Source organism: Gadus morhua, chromosome 9 (genome assembly GCF_902167405.1).
Source record: "Gadus morhua chromosome 9, gadMor3.0, whole genome shotgun sequence".
Taxonomy (NCBI): Eukaryota; Metazoa; Chordata; class Actinopteri; order Gadiformes; family Gadidae; genus Gadus; species Gadus morhua.
This window is the reverse complement of record NC_044056.1, coordinates 19707897-19725396: the sequence shown is the minus strand read 5'-3', so window position 1 is coordinate 19725396 and position 17500 is coordinate 19707897. Positions and strand designations below refer to the sequence as shown.

Below are 17500 nucleotides of genomic sequence, written 5' to 3'. Positions count from 1 at the left end.
ACACACACACACACACACACACACACACACACACACACACACACACACACACACACACACAGACACACACACACACACACACACACACACACACACACACACACACACACAGACACACACATTCACACACACACGCAAACACACATACACACACACATACACACACACGCACAGAATAATGTTTCTCAGTAGATAATATAGGGTTGTAAATCATCATTCATTTGGTGGCAGAATGGGGGCGCTTGCCTTTGGCATCATGGCAGGGTTGCGCAGTGCAGTTGATGTGTTGTTGGTCCAAACACATGCAGATAGAGCACGGGTTCTCCTCTGGTACCCAGCTCTGCATATACTGGATTGAGAATGAGAATGTTTTCAATGTTATATATACTGCAATGGTCTGAATCGACCACTAGATGGCAGTCAGATGTCACTTTCACCTCTACTGCGCCGTCTGAAGTCGGTTTGCGCTGAGGCTTAAGACACAGCTTCACACCACCACACGTATCTCACCCCATGTGTGTGTCCACGCTGGTCCACGCACTGGCTGCATGCGTCGGGGGGCACACACCGCCCACGGTGCACCACCGTACCACCGGGACAGAAGCACCCTTCGGCAGGCGTCTCCGCACACAGCGACTCATTACCCGCAGGAGCTGCTCTGTTGCCCGGCAACGCTAGTACGCTGCCACAGTCCTCCACACAGCCCGTCCGACAGGCGTGGTACTCCATGGAGCCGGAGCACTGCATGGCTGTGACCGACAGAGCAGGTCAGAGGGAGGGGCTTCTGATGAAGTAACCAACGCATGAAGTAGGCTTCTAGCACACACACGCATGCATGCATGCACACACACTAATGGATGCACACACACTAATGGATGCACACACACGTGGACACGTGTGCACACAAAGTGAAAGACAGACAGACAGACAGACAGACAGACAGACAGACAGACAGACAGACAGACAGACAGACAGACAGACAGACAGACAGACAGGGAGACAGACAGGGAGACCAACAGACAGACAAACAGAGAGACAGAAAAACGGACAGAGAGACAGACTGACAGACAGACAGACAGGCAGACAGACAGACAGACAGACTGATAGACATAGAGACACCCTGAGAGACTGATAGACAGACAGACAGACAGACAGACAGACTGATAGACATAGAGACACCCTGAGAGACTGATAGGCAGACGGACAGACAGACAGACAGACAGACAGACAGACAGACAGACAGACAGACAGACAGACAGACAGACAGACAGACAGACAGACTGATAGACATAGAGACACCCTGAGAGACTGATAGACAGACAGACAGACAGACAGACAGACAGACAGACAGACAGACAGACAGACAAAGAGACTGATAGAAAGAGAGACAGACATGCATGCACTTACGGCACAGATGCGGGCTTCTCCAGTCCACGCACACCCCTCTCTGCCTGCAGAGCAGCGCGTAGGTGGAGATGAACTCACACACGTCCGAGGCCATGCACGCCTGCTCCTCGCATTTGGCGAGGAAGAGGGAGACGGGCACATGGGCGTGGCACGGCTCAAAGACGTCAGAGCGCAGGGCCTGGCAGCCCAGCGTGGCCCCGGACTCGCACACCGCGCTGGCCATGGGCACACACAGGCCGGAGGCCTGCGGGACGGTCCAGTTGGAGATGAAGGCCCGCGGCTCGGAGGTGAGGCTACCGTCACGCAGCGTGAGCTGGTTGAGGCTGTCGTCCCCACACACACCTGAGAGGGAGACAGAGAGGGAGACAGAGAGAGACAGGGAGAGACAAGGAGGGAGGGAGACAGAGAGAGACAGGGAGAGAGGGATGGAGAGGGAGACAGAGAGAGAGGGAGACAGAGAGGGATACAGAGAGGGAGGCAGAGAGAGACAGGGAGAGCATAACAGAGAGAGCGCGAGAGAGAATAAGCGAGAGAACAAGCAAGAGAGAGGGAGAAGTCAAACACTTAAACAAGAAAGAAGGGAACAACCATTTCCGTATTCCTGCATCAATCTCTGCACGCCGTCCCAGTGTACTGGTAGCTTGGCGCAGACAGGAGGAGTGAGTGCGGTGTACCACAGAGCCCTGCAGTTTGGCTGCCCGCCGAGGAGCCCAGCAGGGTGAGGGTGAACTCGTTCTTCTGCGGCGTGAACAACAGCAGGTAGCCGTGGTCCGAGCGCACCACCAGGGAGAGCCCCGAGTGGCCGTTCACCTGCAGCCCCCCGGACCGCCACGGCAGGGACAGCTCCTCCCCGTCCAGCACCGCCTGGGGGGGGCAGACATTCACCGCGGTCAGAGGGGTGACACGCACACACTCGCACGCCGGTCGTGAGATCGCCGTTTGACGTGTGTCGTCATGGAGACGCCCTAAACACATGACGTTTCGATGGATTCTTCCGGCGCATGCACTGAATGGTCAGAGTTCCACGTCGCGTCGTCGTGGAGACGGCTGAATTACCGTACACGTTAAGCTTCTTGGGCATTTACACGCGTGACGCGTCACGCGTCACTTCCTCCCCACACCTCCGATGGATACGAGGTTATATTCGTGACCCATCAGTATGTACATAACCCTACAAGTGGTAGGACTATAACTCTTTTATTGATCCTCACCAAACCAAGCAGTGGATGCTAACACACTCTTAACACTATGCCCAAGGGTCTATATACACATAGAAACATGTTAACACACTCTTAACACTACGCCTATGGGTCTATATATTCCAGACACATGTTAACACTCTAAACACTAAGTGTATTTAGAGCAGGGGTTCTCAAAGTTTTGACAGCTGAGGGCCATTTTAGGAACCCAGAATTTGACTGAGGGCCGCCAAAGGATAAAGACATTGGCGGGAAACTCCGTCAGCATCCCAGTGGTGAAAAAAAACATTGCACCGTGGACCATGGGAGTGAGGTCAAGTGAGGTCTAAATCAGGAAACTGAGGTTCATCCTTTCAAAGTAATGTACAGTCGGATTAAAACTAACAAATGTAAAAGGATTTAATTGAAAGCTAGAGAGAGTCGACTTTTCTCTTTATATTTCTCTATATACACAGTATATATAGAGTCTATATACACACAGACATGGACACCCCCCTGAGGCAGCCTACCGTCAAGTCGTCCTTCAGAACCAGCTTGGACGTCCCGTGGATCACCTCCATGGCCTTGACGCAGAGCGGGTAGTGGCTCCCAGAGTCGGGACAGGGGCCGCTGAGGAGCCTGACCTCCGAACCCGGGCTGAGGCCCTTGGCGATGGTCAACAGCGTGTAGTAGCAGCTGCCCTCGCCCCCCAGCCTCAGAGCCACGCTGTCGAACCTCATCACGTGACTGGTGGAGCTCCCGATGCACGTACCTGTCACACACACAGGAGGGCACACACACCTTGAACCCAGGATTGATCTCAATCTGTCAGGGAAACCTGATCTGAGATCTAAGCGTGGTGGGACAGCAGGTCGCCCCGTTGCCTTGCAGCTCTGTAGCGCTGCGATTCAATCTGGTCCCGTCTGCAGGGAATATGCATTACCCCTGCATATTACTTTATATTAATGAAATCAAGACACAACATGCTCCACTCACATCTAGTCCATGATGAATGGGTAATACTGATAAAGAATAATGAGTAGGACAGCACTCCAATTTGACTGTTTAATATGGCCACGTGTGTAGCAATACTAACTTAGCGATACGAAGTTACTGGTGGTTTGGTAGACCGGGGCCATTAAGGTCTGGACCCAGATACATTCAGCCACTAGTCTCTCCTGCCAGCAGTGTTGTTGTGCTGTTCTGATGAATAGGAGATCCTGAGTCCTCCCAGGGACAGACCTGCCTCCCCTCTCCCACTGACCCAGGTAGTTCTCAAAGTACCAAAAGGCGGTTTTACTGCGCTCACATTGGCACTCCCAGTGGCAGCCGCAGGTCTCCTGCACCCTGACGGGAGGCATGTTGTTCCTGCAGGCGGGCGGCTCCAGCCGGTCACAGCTGACCTTGTGGCTCTGCATGATCACCTGTCTGTCTGCGGAGCAGCGCATGGTGTGGCAGCCCTCTGCCAGCAGCCAGGACTCGCCCGGCTGACGCACACAGACACACACAGACACACGCAGACACACACAGACACACGCAGACACACACAGAAACACACAGACACACACAGTCAAAAATGCTGGAGTACCCACCAGGAAAGAAAGGGCGATTTTGTCTTAAAATAGAGAGGATTACCCATCGGAATGCCCAGTATTGCAGTCTTTATTGAATGAAGCAAGTAAAGTACAATTTAAAGTAATACGGTTTAGGTTTAAAATGAGGTTTAAAATGGTACTAAAAAGGAAAAGAAACATGTTTGATAGTTTTGGGGTATTTTGAACTAAAAGCTAATGCATGTTTCAATATTGCCCAGCTCTAGCAGTAACATGGAGTTTTTCCTCTTTTTACCTGTATTCAAAAAGGGGTTTCAAAGCCTGGCATACCTCTCTGTGTTCTCCATTATCATCCACACACACCCTCGGAGGACCAGCTGAAAGTCAACATACATTACGGCTGTTAGTACCAATCTGTTCGTTTCCAGTGCGAGTGTCTGTTTGTTTATGAGTTTGTATTTGTGTGTGTATGTGTTTGTGTGTGTTTCTAAATGTGTGTGTGTGTGTGTGTGTGTGTGTGTGTGTGTGTGTGTGTGTGTGTGTGTGTGTGTGTGTGTGTGTGTGTGTGTGTGTCTTTCTAAATGTGTGTGTGTGTGTGTGTGTGTGTGTGTGTGTGTGTGTGTGTGTGTGTGTGTGTGTGTGTGTGTGTGTGTGTGTGTGTGTGTGTGTGTGTGTGTGTGTGTGTGTGTGTGTGGTGCTCTCCTCACCTCTGCAGATCCTCTCTGGGTATTGGTGGTCCAGCGTCAGCAGCATCAGCAGTTGATCCATGCTGTTCAGGTGCAGCGTGTTGTCTTGGTATCCATGGTCACCAGCGAGTGCACTGAGCTCCGCCCGGTCGTAGTCGGGGCCCACCCCGATGGGGAACACGGAGACGCCTGGACACAAGAGGTCAGTCACCCTGGACCTCAGACCACAACTCAAGTGCTGTTTAGTCATGGAGCCGGCGCTTTCATCCAGTGCCATTTAAATCTGTCATTTCATCTCTAGATGAAAGTCTTGAAAGCCTTAACATTAGGTGTAGATGAGCTTTAGTCATCTCTGGTTGCGGGAGGCGTGGTCTCGAACCGGAATCAATTTGGTCCAACACCTAAAGTCACTATACCACCCTGTACCAACACCAGCAATGAGCAACGATAACATCCAAAAACACACGCATATACACATAGACATAACAAGTCAAGTCAGCTCCATATGCTGCATGTTCTCAGGCCTTACCTGCGACCAGCGCCTCATTGGCGGCCTTTTGGACATTATCTGATGACCTGTCTGTCACCAGCATTACCACCGCCTTGGGCACCCCTGCTCTCCCACCACTGAGGGCTGTTTGGATGGCAAACTGCAGCGCAGAGCCTGGACAGAGCAACAGAAAGAAGATGTCAGAAGATGTTCCCCGCCTGGCTGTGGAACAATGACCAGACCTGATGGGCTGCATGTTTGGTTCATTCAACACTTTTTAGATGTGTGCGTGTGTGTGTGTGTGTGTGTGTGTGTGTGTGTGTGTGTGTGTGTGTGTGTGTGTGTGTGTGTGTGTGTGTGTGTGTGTGTGTGTGTGTGTACCCGTATGCATGTGTGTGTGTGTGTGTGTGTGTGTGTGTGTGTGTGTGTGTGTGTGTGTGTGTGTGTGTGTGTGTGTGTGTGTGTGTGTGTGTGTGTGTGTGTGTGTGTGTGTGTGTGTGTGTGTGCTGTCCTGGCAATTTCTCTATCAGATTTTGCGTCTAAGACAGAGGAGATATTTAGATGCAAAAAGCACACAATACTTGCAGGCAATTGGTGGTCATATATATTTGTAATAAAAGTACGAACAAAGATACATCACAACATGTATCAACAAACAACAAAACAGGCATACAATACAATAATCTGAGCCTCAGATAGGAATTCGCCCTGCGTCTCACTTCATTCTCTAAAGGTTCGCAAGAAGAAGTCCACTGAGTGGCTAAGGTCAGGAGTTCTTATACACTCAGATCCAGTTGTGGGCCGTCAGGACCAGCAGGGCCTTCTCTGCTGGCCCTGTCAAAATCTAAATAATATATATATACTAGAGCTGTCAAGCGAATAAAATATTTAATCGTGATTAATCACATTAATGTCATAGTTAACTCTAATTAATCGCGATTAATCGCAAATTCTTTTTCTATGCTAAATATCCCTTGATTTTTTTGTCCCATAATTCTTCTCATTTTAATTCTCTTATCAACATGGTGAAGTGCATCGGCTTGCCTTGTGCAAATGTTTTTTTATTGATAACAACATTGGCATATACACTGATCAAAACAGGACGATACAAAAAAAGAGCCTATAGTGCAATTAAATGACTGTTGAACAAATGTCATTTGAACATAGCAGTCAGGCTACTGCTTCTTTGTTTTGAGCCAAAGAAATTATTTTTTTTTTTATTTTTTTTTTTTTATAAAATAATTGCGTTAATCGCGCGATAAAAAATGTAACGCCGTTAAATTTGGTTTGCGTTAACGCCGTTAATAACGCGTGTAACTGACAGCTCTAATATATACTATTTTTTTCAAATTACATTAATTTGTGTCTGAACGCATCTTAATTCCATATTTTTTCAGTACTTACAACATAATTTCAGAAAGAAAACTGTTATCGTTTGGAGAGTAGACAGATTTAATTTCAAGAGGAAGACCTACACCGAAGCCTGATGGGCTGACCCAGGCCGGTGAAGGTTTTGTGCGGCACTTTACAGAGTGCAACTACAGCCGCTATGACTGGCTAACGGCTAGCACCGTTCCGTTTGCTGTTCAACATCAGTAAGGGGACATGGAACAGCGCCGGATTTAGCAGTCTAAACAGCTTGTCCAAGGCAACTATAAAACATCAGGCCATGGGTGATGGGTGAGTTTTACTTTGCACTGTGTAAGAGCGATAATGTTGTTGCGCTACTTTAGTTCATAACGCATTTTTTTAATGGTTTGAAACACAAATATATTGCTGGAATTTGGGCAGTAGGCTTAATGGTAATGCTTTGCGTGGATTCCGCTTAATAAGCATATTAAATTAACCCGTTCACTGCTACTCCTGTGGACTTAATATTCTTGCTGGAATAGCTGTTGTAAAATATGTGGCATAAAGGCCTACTTGTATGTTTCATTTTTGTTAATGAACTGGTGTTGCACTTGTAATATTGTCGCTATAGGCTACTTTATTGTAATCCGTTGAAGTTGCAAAAGCATCCGGTGAAAATAACAATAACTGTGAACACTTCTTTTTGTGTCATGTGTGTGATGTGCAATCTGGTTGCTGAGTGACATAAGGAAAGATCTGATGGTGATGCTGCATTACTCTGGCTCTGCGGTAATGCAAAGTGGTGTGCGTGTGCGCTGTTGTTGTTGCTGAAGATCAACTGTCTTGTTGTGGATGTTATGCAGTAGCGCATATTGTGGCTGTGTTGGCTGTATTGGCACCTAATGTGAAATTTGTGTTCATGTCTGAGTGTTTGGGGGTTGGCCGTTGGTGGAGTTCGTTACTGAAGGCCCTGACTTAAAGCTCACGGTACGCTACTGCTTAGATCGGATCCTTGAGGGCAGCTGTCCCCCAATAAACCCAAAGCCTTTGTTAACCAGATGTTGATCTATTGATTGAAGTTCCTTAAGAGGTCATAAAAGGTGGTTGCGGCCGTTCCTTATCACACTTTGCTTCTCTGCGCTCCCCAGGGGGTCAAGGGAAACAGGTCAAAATCAAACTACAGACAACACGGGAACGGAATGGGAAACCAAATTACACACATGAAACACTAAGATTTAGATCTTAGACGGCCCTGCAGAATAGCAGGGTGGCAAGACCATACAAGGAAGACTGTAAAAAACCTAAGTTTATAAAGAAAACATGTGGATTTTCCATCACAGTGTGTGTGTTTGTGTGTGTGTGTGTGACTGTGTGTGTGTGCATTCGTACTGTATGCGTGGGAGTGTGGTTGTGTGTGTGTGTGTGTGTGTGTGTGTGTGTGTGTGTGTGTGTGTGTGTGTTTATGGGTGCGTCTGGCGTGGATGTTTGTGTGTTTGTGTGTGCGTGCGTGTGTGTGTGTGTGTGTGTGTCTGGTGTTACCCAATGCAGGGGCAGTAACGGTCCTGCTGTGTATGTCCTCTATCAGGTTGAGCAGATTAGATGCGCTCTGCACGTCCTCCCATGTGACCTCTGCAGTGGGGGAGGGGGCGGAGCCGTACTGGACCACGCCGACCTGGGTCATGTTGGGGCCTTGGGGGAGAGCAATGGAGAGGCAGGGATACAGTGTTTAATCATTACATCAATGAATCACTTTGAATATTATTATTATATTTATCGAAGTAGTATTTATTATGCATTGTCTGATTCATGCAATTGATGAACATCGAACTATAGACAACCAAAGAAATGAAGAGGCAGGGATACAGGTTATGAATATGCATCGTCTGGTCATACACCAGCACATGTGATCATGGGGTGGATGGAGGTTGAAATGAAGACAAGAGAGCGAAGAGGAGGCAGAAAGCAGCAGTGTGTCCCACCGATTTCAGCTTGCTTGACGAAGGCTTTGACGAAGGTCTTCATGTCCTCAAACTTTTCACCAGCCCTCAGCAGGAACAGCAGGTCCAGAGGCTTCTTACAGGGGGCTGTTCAGAACACACACACACAGCGCCGATGTATCACACAACACTGTCACACCTTGGTGAGTGTTTGTGTGTGTGTATGTGTGTGTGTGTGTATGCATGCCTATAAGGGTGAATCAAGTTTGCAAGTGTGTGCGTGTGTGTGTCTGTGTGAGCGTGCAAGAGCTGGCTTTTGTGTCCTAGTGTGCATGTGCATGTGTTTTTGTGTGCATGCGTGTGTGTGTGTGTGTGCACTGGCTTTTGTGTGCATGTGTATGTTTGTGCGCGTGTGCGTGCGCTGGCTTTTGTGTGCATGTGTATGTGTGTGTGCATGTGTGTGTGTGTGTGTGTGTTACCTGAGGGCAGGGGGTTGAGGGGGGGTAGCGTGGGGAAGTAGGGTGTGAGGCTCTGCCGCGTGATGTTGATGACCATGTTGACCACATCGGGCACCGACGGGTCCCCCCAGTGCGGCACGCTCAGGGGGCTGGGGGGCGTGCTGAACGGCAGCAGGACGTTCTCGTCTATCTGGGTGCCTACCCTGATGGGGTAGACGTGGGTGGTGCTGCCCCTCGGGGGGGGCTTCACCTCATCCGTGGGGGCGTTCTCCGTGATCAGGAAGACCAGCTGGGGGACGGGGGGCCCCGGGGCAGTGGGTCGCTGCCAGCTCGTTTCCTGATAGGTGGTGCTGATGGCGGCCCCCGTGTTGGTCTGGGCGCCCCCCCTCCAGCGGATCTCCCTCAGGCGCTGGCGCCACAGGGTGCTGCTCTGCCACAGCTCCCAGCGCCGGATCTCCACGGTGACGGTGAGCGAGTACTGGACGACGGTGATGCGGATGTGCCTGTGCTCCCGGCTCATCTTCGAGACCACCTGCTCGATGAAGAGCAGCGAGCGGTTGAAGTTGTCCACCCCCACCGACTCCGAGCCCTCCACCAAGAACGTGACGTCCACGGGGGCGGAGGGGGTCGCCGTGGTGACGGGGGACCGGCCGGAGGCTGAGGACGGGGCCGGGGTGATGGGCGGTAGGATCGCGCCCTGCTTGGGTACCACGCGGGTCGGCTGGAGCGTGGAGGTGCTGGCGGTGGCGGGGGTAAGGGTGGTGGTGGTGGTGGTGGGGGCCCTGGTGGTCCGAGGCTTGGGTACTTCGGGTTCCATGCCGAGGGTGCAGAGGTGGTCCTTGAGCTCGAGCAGCTGGTCGGTGAGCTCGGCGGGGCTGCTCAGCACGTAGGCGCGGTTGTCCTTGTTGGCGGCGGTGATCTCGTTGATCTGGCTCATGCTGACCCCGGGGCCGAGGGCCACCGTCAGCGTGGTGATGCTCTTCTTGCGCAGCATCTTGACGGTGGTGCGCAGGTGGCGGGGGTTGGCGCTGGCCGTCAGGATGATGGCCACGCGGCCGGCGTGCTCGCGCTTGTTCTTGTCGTAGATGTTGATGGCGAGGTACTTGATGGCCTCGTCCAGGAAGGCGGCGTTTCCGCCTGTGTAGCGCAGCTCACGCACGTTCTTCTTGAACAGCCACTTTTGGACCTACGAGTTCGATAAAATACAATAGAATTTTGACTGTACCAATGATGCTCAGCATGCTGTACACCATGTGACTGCAAGCGGCCCCTCCAGCGCCAACTCACCTGCAGCTCGTTCGTTTTGACCCCAGAGTGGTAGAGGAGCACGGTGGCCCGCGTGTGCGCAGAGCCCATCCTGAAGGGGTCCACCACGCGCACGATGAAGTCCTTCACTTTCTGGAAGTCGGCCTCGCTCAGCGCCGTGGAGCCGTCCAATAGGAAGGCCAGGTCCATGGCGCGGTCGCACCCGCCGGCGGGCATCATGGTGGAGAAGGGCAGCACGGTGGAGGTGGCGAAGCCGGGGCTGGCCGTCGTGGTGGGGAGCGTGTCCACAGCGGTGCAGTCCTCACAGCTCAGTCTGTTGTTCTCACAGTGACTGCAGAGGAACACCAACAAGGCGTCATGACCATGCAACACTGCAGCAAACATCAGAAAGCCTGAAGACCGCTGACGGAAATCCATACAATAGTAAATCGATGCGGTGTGCATTGTCGTTCTGTAGATGTTGGGATTGGATATTGCAATTATTTTTGTGAGATTTTTACAAAATACATGCACCAGGCTTTCAAACTCAGAAAATGTAAATTTCAAATAATTTCAGTGAATAGTCAAAAATAGGAAACATAGACACTTTTACCCCTAAATCCCTTTACCTAACATTTCATTGACGTTTCCGTTTTTAGAAAAGGTTTTCAGTTTAAGCTCCAAAGTCTTGTGGAAGCAGTGAACCCGTCCCTCGGTGCAGGCAAAAGGAAACGTCTCACCATATCTTGCAGTGCTTTGGATCGTCATGGTTGAGGATGACCTTGACCCCGTGAGAGATTCTCTGACCCTCGTGGAGGCACACCTGGCACTGGGAGGGCTCCACACAGCGCAGGGCCACCTCGTCCAGCAGCTGGCCTGGGGGGGGAGTACACATCGGCTGCCTTAGTGACCGTGAGGGTGTCAGATGATTGGAACTGGGACAGCCAGTGTGTGGCGTGAGTTCTGCCACATAATGGCTGCCGAGCATCACCCAGGTGGTTTACACACACTGGCAGTAGAAGAGGTGTCACATGGACCTCCTACGCACTATAACGCGCTTTGTTAATGCAATTCATTATGATAAAAGTATTATTATTAGAATACAAATAATGAGGAAAAAGGGAAAAACAGGCATGGCAGGTATGTTCTCGTCTGGCCTGAGGGTGTTTTGAATACCTGGGGGACAGTTGGCATGGCAACCCTCCACACAGGTGAGAGGGCAGTGGAGGGGCTCTGGGTGCTGACAGGTGAGTGGACAGGCGGAGCCACAGCTGTTGTACCTCCACTGGCACAGCTCCTCCCCCGCTGCCGGGATGCTGGGGTTGAGCTCGTCACAACTCATCGCTGAATATCAAACACACACACACACACACCCTGTTCATACTTGATTGACAGGAAGAGAGCAGGTATTTTGCTAGCAGGCCCACACATCCTGGACAAGGACTGAGGCCAGTTCAACCATTCGAAACGTCCTCTAGTTGCAATGAAACACATAACAGATGTTCTGCTGCTTGTGCCTGATCATTAACAGTGAGTTTCCCTGCACCTTGTAGGTTTCCCACATGGTGGTAGGACAACCAATTATAGAAAAACAGTTATCAAAGTTGCGTGACAGATTCTGAAGTAGACATGCAGGTACGGTAAGTACAGGTAAGTTATATGTATAAACTCAATGTGGCTAAACCAGATATTACAGATTCAGAAACTTAAAAAAGTAATTGGCTAGAGGGCGGGGGGGGGACGGACGACTCACGACAAAGGCCATTGGTCCTCCAGCTGACGGACACGCCCTTCTCAGAGCACGCCTGAGCGTAGGCCGCTATAACATCACAGAAACACGCGCAGTCACCCACGGACGGACACGAGCACGCCGCCTCCACGCACATCTCAAAGTACGGCTCTGCCTCCACCTGCATCAGATAACAGGGACAAGTACACCGTCACCGATGGTGCAAGTGTCCACGGAACCTCTGAGACAATTAGTCATGTGGACAGATGGGTGGAAACTGAATGTCTGAAACGTTTCCCTTCTTTATATTCCACCAGAGCACTTGATTTCATGCATTTGATGTGGATGTTGTATGTCTGTAGATGTTAAAATGTGATAATGTTAAAAATGCAATGTATTATCGTGTTCATGTTCATTATCATGTCCATGCGCATCATGTTGTGAAATGTCATGTTGCTTTTCTTCTCTCTTGAAAAGTAAATGGTTAATCTCCATGAGGCTGGCCTAGATATGCTAACATGAAAATAAGGACAAATCCATACTTGGCTGTTGCACTGCTGGAAGTGGGAGCCAGTGAGCACGCCGCAGGCCTGCTCCACAGTGATCAGCCTGGCCACACTGTCACTGCAGGGGGCGGGCGGCTACAGCGCCACCCAACAGACAGACAGACAGACAGACAGACAGACAGACAGACAGACAGACAGACAGACAGACAGTCAGAGGGATGGACACATTTAGACAGAACAGTGTACTGAGAATGAAAGAAAAAAAATTACCGCAACAGTAATGAGGAAACAAACAAACAAAGGAAGCATAACAATGCTAATTCAACAAAGACAGAAGCTAGTATAGTATGAACATATCATGCACACATACTACTCAGTTGTAGTTAAATACACAAAAGCTAAGTTAGTATGAACACATCATGCACACATTCCACTAACTTATAATTTATAAGTATAAATTAACATTATAAGTTAATTTATATTTAACTTATAATGCCGTACTATATACACATTTAGCACTTAATGAATGCAACGCTACCTACCTCAGTGACATCAGCACAACTTGGCTTGACTTTCCAGGAGTTACCAAAGTGGGCAAACCCAACTTCCAGCTGGTTGTTGCTGCTCACCAAGTCGTTGTTAACGTTGCCATCAAAGTTACCGCAGAGCCCACACACTTGACCCTGCGAACCATGGCAATAATCATCAAATGCATGCTCAAACTTACTTTACACACATGCAGCATGTTTAAATGATTGATGTATTAAGGGATCCACAGTTATGCGAAACGCATACGCTTTTTGTCAGACCATTGAGGCTAGACCTGCGCTTTATAGAAGAGGAAATGCTACGAATCAAATTGTAATAAACAGTGAGAATGGTTACCCTGTATTGGGCAGAGATGTGGACCAGGAGATGGGTGCCTTGGTCCCAGCTGATGGAGATGTGTTTACCGAGGAGAAGGATGTAGAACTGACCGGAATGTACAATCTCCACCTCTGAGCCCTGCAGCACGGGCCTCCTCATCTTCACCTGCGGACGACCCGGCACGTGTCGTATTATGACTCACCCCCAGAAACAAGTCGTGTTCAAAATGTTCTTTGGAAACAAAACGTTTTTTTTGACCAATGCTTCGTTACTTACAAATGATTTTGCGACAATAAAAACGGAGTGTACGGTCACCTCTCTATGTTGCATCGTGATCAGTCCTCCCTGGTAGTAGACGGAGATGGATTTACCACAGCGGTGTTCTGCTACGCCACAGCCCTCGTTCTCCACCAAAACACGCAATGAGCCGTCCCTCCCGTCACACATGTCCTACTCAGACACGGGGGCACACAGGAACAACCATGTTCATAGCAACAACAACAAAATGTATACCTGTTGTTCTTCACCGTTGTTTGATCCTCTCTCACCTGGACCAGGACATACTGGCAGAGTCCGGGGAAGGAGTACTTGAGGCCGTCAAAGGTGATGTAGTGGCCTTGGCCGACGGTGCGACACACTCCGTCACACACCTTGTTGGAGCACTGCCATTTACTCTTCTCACACACACTGTGGGAGACACCCCAGTGTTAGTGTAACCTCACTCTTATCCATCTCTCACCGTCACTCTCACCCTCTTGACTGTATAACACACAAGGGTCCTACCAGGTGTTGCAGTCCATGGAAACAGTCTGGCCTGAGCCATACATGACGTTGTTATGGTAACAGGGACACTGGTCTGGTGCAATGCATTCGCTCTTGTGGCGAACCTGGAATCAATAGCTTTATCAGTCTCTGTGTTTCCATTTAGGGCGGGGAAGGTGTTTTCCAAGCACAATTACAAGCACACAAATACACACGTGCACACGCACCTACACACATGTAAACGCACATGCACTGATCCACATGCATGTGCGTGTACCCATGTCTGGGGATTCATGCAGAAGGTTTCATGCATGCCGTTCGAATCCTACACATGCATCCAAATGCTCATGCACACGTACACGCACACGCGCGTGCGCGCAGACACCCACCGTGCCAGGGGGGCAGAGGCAGCCCTTGATGCAGGCAAGGCTGATGCAGGGGAGGTCCACGTTCCGGCAGGTTCTGGCACACTCCAGCCCCTTCTGCCCGGGCCCACAGTCGGCCCGCGTCAGAGGAGGGGGGCAGGGGGCGGCGCGGCGCTCTGTAAACACACGACACAGAGGCATTCAGCACGATAAACAGTTAGCCACCCAGGGGACACTGAGGCCGCCTGGAGAGGAGGAGAGGGGAACATGGAACTGGAACAGGATTTAGAATATCTGTCGTAATATGCTGATAAAATGTCTTCTAGACATGTAAACTACTATCCTTGGTATAGTTATGTATGATAGCATAAAGTGATGTGACCATATTAAGGCAAAATACACTTTTGCCTTACACTTACACAGACTTATAATATAATATTTCATATTTACAGTAAGTAAACGTAAAGCAATAATAAAAGGGACGTTTCCAATCAACAACAGGCCACTGTAGGAACACACTGATTAGCTTCATCCACTAGTGCGAATGCATTGTTTTGGTAGCCTCATGAAGTGTCTGGTTTCCAGCCCATACTCTGTGCCGTCTCCATTCCAGAATGCGCCACTGCATCCAGAATAACGATGAGACAAACCTCTAGATGGTGCAAAGTCATCATCATAGAAGAGGTCAGACAGCATGTTGCTGCTCATCTCAGCAGAGCTGCAGCTCATGGCACCGCTCTCACAGGTGCTGTGGGGAGCAACAGAGAGAGAAAATGCACCGTTGAGATAGAACCATAGACCGTAGAAATCGAACCATATGCAGCATAAATAGAACCATATGCAGTAGAAATAGAACCATTCAAAGTAGGTTTGCATTGTATAAACATAGACAGTAGAATAATACACAGCAATAGACAAAAACAAAAATATACACAACACAAATCCAAAATTGTGCAGAGATCCTTAAAAGCCTTTGTGTTCTTTACTCAAGTAGGGCAAGCTCTGCTGGATTGTCAACGGGTTATTGATGGGGAGAGGTGTACACTTTAGTAGAAACGGGAACACACACACACACATGCACACACACACCCAAACACATGCGCACACACCCACGCACACACACACACACACATGCGCACACACCCACGCACACACACACATACATACACACACACACACACCCATGCACACATACACATACATACACACACACACCCAAAACCACAGACACCCAACACATGCGCACACACGCACACGCACACACACACACACACACACACACGTCATGAACACAGGGTAGGCCGACCCGCTGACCATCGGCTCTGGTGGTCGGCGTAGACGTCGCCGGGCTGGTACAGCTGTCCGTCGTACAGGCAGCCGCAGAGGGCGGCGCTCACACACTCCCCGGCCGGGCTGAGGTAGAGGCCCGCGGGGCAGAAGCAGCCCTCCTCACAGGGGCGCTGGCCCTCGCAGCCCGCCTCGGCCGAGGACAGGGAGCGGCAGGTGCGGCCGCACGCGCTCCCGCACGCCTCGAACACCCGGCCCCCGCCGCACTCCATCTCTGGCGCGCGGGGAAGACACGTGACGAGTTATCATGCATCGATCCCCCTCGGTTTTCATTGCAATGGTTCGCCCCCCGTATGATGCAATGTTTTTCAAAAAACATCGATAGAAAAATATATAAATATATAGATCACAAAACATTGATTTAGCTGCAAGCAAACTGTTCGCTATGAAATGAATAAGACTCTTATAAAAAGATTTATAAAAGAAAGGATTCAGCATGAATACAAATGATGAATAGATATGGGTCTGTTTAAAGGTAGTAGTGCAGTATGAGTAGGTGCATGATGTGTGGCCATGCGTGGACCAGAGTGCATCATGGGTAGTCGTGTCTCTGAGCGCCGTACCGCAGAGCGCCGCCGAGCGCCACTCCAGCATCACGCCCCTGGCCGCACACATGGTGGCGTAGGAGGAGAGGGCGGAGCACAGGCACTCCTCGCCGTCCACACACGCACACACGTCATAGCGGCAGAACTTGTGGAAGGGCCCCGGGTTCACCAGGAAGTGACACGGCCGGAAGACCTCTGACATCATCGCCGAACACGCCTCCTCTGCAAATCGGACTACGGAAGAAGAGGAAGAAGAAACACACCCATGGAAGATGAGAGGTTGTCAGTGTGTCTGTCAGTGTGTCTGTCATTGTGTCAGTCAGTCAGTCAGTCAGTCAGTCAGTCAGTCAGTCAGTCAGTCAGTCAGTCAGTGTGTGTGTGTGTGTGTGTGTGTGAGAGAGAGAAAGTGTGTGTTTCACCTCTCTTGGGGTTGAGTGCACATGGGTCCATGTCAGGTCTGGTGATGGAGTCGCAGTCTGCGCTGATCCTCCATGATTGGCTGAACGCTTGCGGGCCCGCCTCCACCAGTCCAGCCCCAGACAGGAAGTCATCCCCTTGGTTACCGTTGAAGTTACCACAGAGACCACAGGTGCGTCCCGCCCAGGCCAATCCAAGCTGGTGATGTCATCATTCACACAAATCATAAAGCAAATGTATCATGTTGCGGACCACACCAGCTAGAGTCCATCTCTGGGGAAACCTGCCTTGACCTGTTTGTGCCTTCATGCAAGGGGACAGTCGAGTCGAGAACAAGGGAGTACATGTTGCATAGGACCACAAGTCAAACTCCCCTGTTGAGCATGCGAGAGGGCGGAGCCACAAGGCTGCCCACTCCTTAATCAAAGCTTTCATAGCCACGCCCACCTTCAGAAGCACCCTGCCTCGGCCGTCCCAGTCCAGGTGGAAATCATCTTCAAACCTCACACGCACCGCAGCCTGAACAGACCTCTGGATATGCAGACTACCTGCACAACAAAACACATAACACAGCATTTACATATCTTATGCATATATATATATGCATGTATACGTATAAATATCATCGTTCTCTCTAATTACATCTAGGTCTTCAAGA

At 50.2% G+C, this 17500-nt stretch overlaps 1 protein-coding gene across 2 annotated transcripts in view; it reads right to left on the bottom strand.

Moving 5' to 3' along the window:
* Positions 1-17500, bottom strand: part of vwf (von Willebrand factor) — a 55691-nt gene that overhangs the window by 32062 nt on the left and 6129 nt on the right. For both annotated transcript variants that reach the window (XM_030365330.1, XM_030365329.1), the window contains exons 13-40: positions 17290-17390; positions 16845-17040; positions 16444-16659; positions 15848-16094; positions 15184-15281; positions 14558-14709; positions 14190-14293; positions 13955-14093; positions 13722-13856; positions 13425-13571; positions 13082-13222; positions 12576-12674; positions 12058-12214; positions 11481-11648; positions 11045-11180; positions 10347-10656; positions 9081-10245; positions 8644-8748; positions 8204-8353; positions 5354-5488; positions 4846-5013; positions 4469-4515; positions 3895-4072; positions 3116-3357; positions 2082-2271; positions 1408-1749; positions 511-749; positions 247-349 (exon numbers count right to left, since the gene is read on the bottom strand). In XM_030365330.1, coding sequence (XP_030221190.1) covers positions 247-349; positions 511-749; positions 1408-1749; positions 2082-2271; positions 3116-3357; positions 3895-4072; positions 4469-4515; positions 4846-5013; positions 5354-5488; positions 8204-8353; positions 8644-8748; positions 9081-10245; positions 10347-10656; positions 11045-11180; positions 11481-11648; positions 12058-12214; positions 12576-12674; positions 13082-13222; positions 13425-13571; positions 13722-13856; positions 13955-14093; positions 14190-14293; positions 14558-14709; positions 15184-15281; positions 15848-16094; positions 16444-16659; positions 16845-17040; positions 17290-17390 — 5610 coding nt within the window. The remainder of the gene's footprint in view (positions 1-246; positions 350-510; positions 750-1407; positions 1750-2081; positions 2272-3115; positions 3358-3894; positions 4073-4468; positions 4516-4845; positions 5014-5353; positions 5489-8203; positions 8354-8643; positions 8749-9080; positions 10246-10346; positions 10657-11044; positions 11181-11480; positions 11649-12057; positions 12215-12575; positions 12675-13081; positions 13223-13424; positions 13572-13721; positions 13857-13954; positions 14094-14189; positions 14294-14557; positions 14710-15183; positions 15282-15847; positions 16095-16443; positions 16660-16844; positions 17041-17289; positions 17391-17500) is intronic.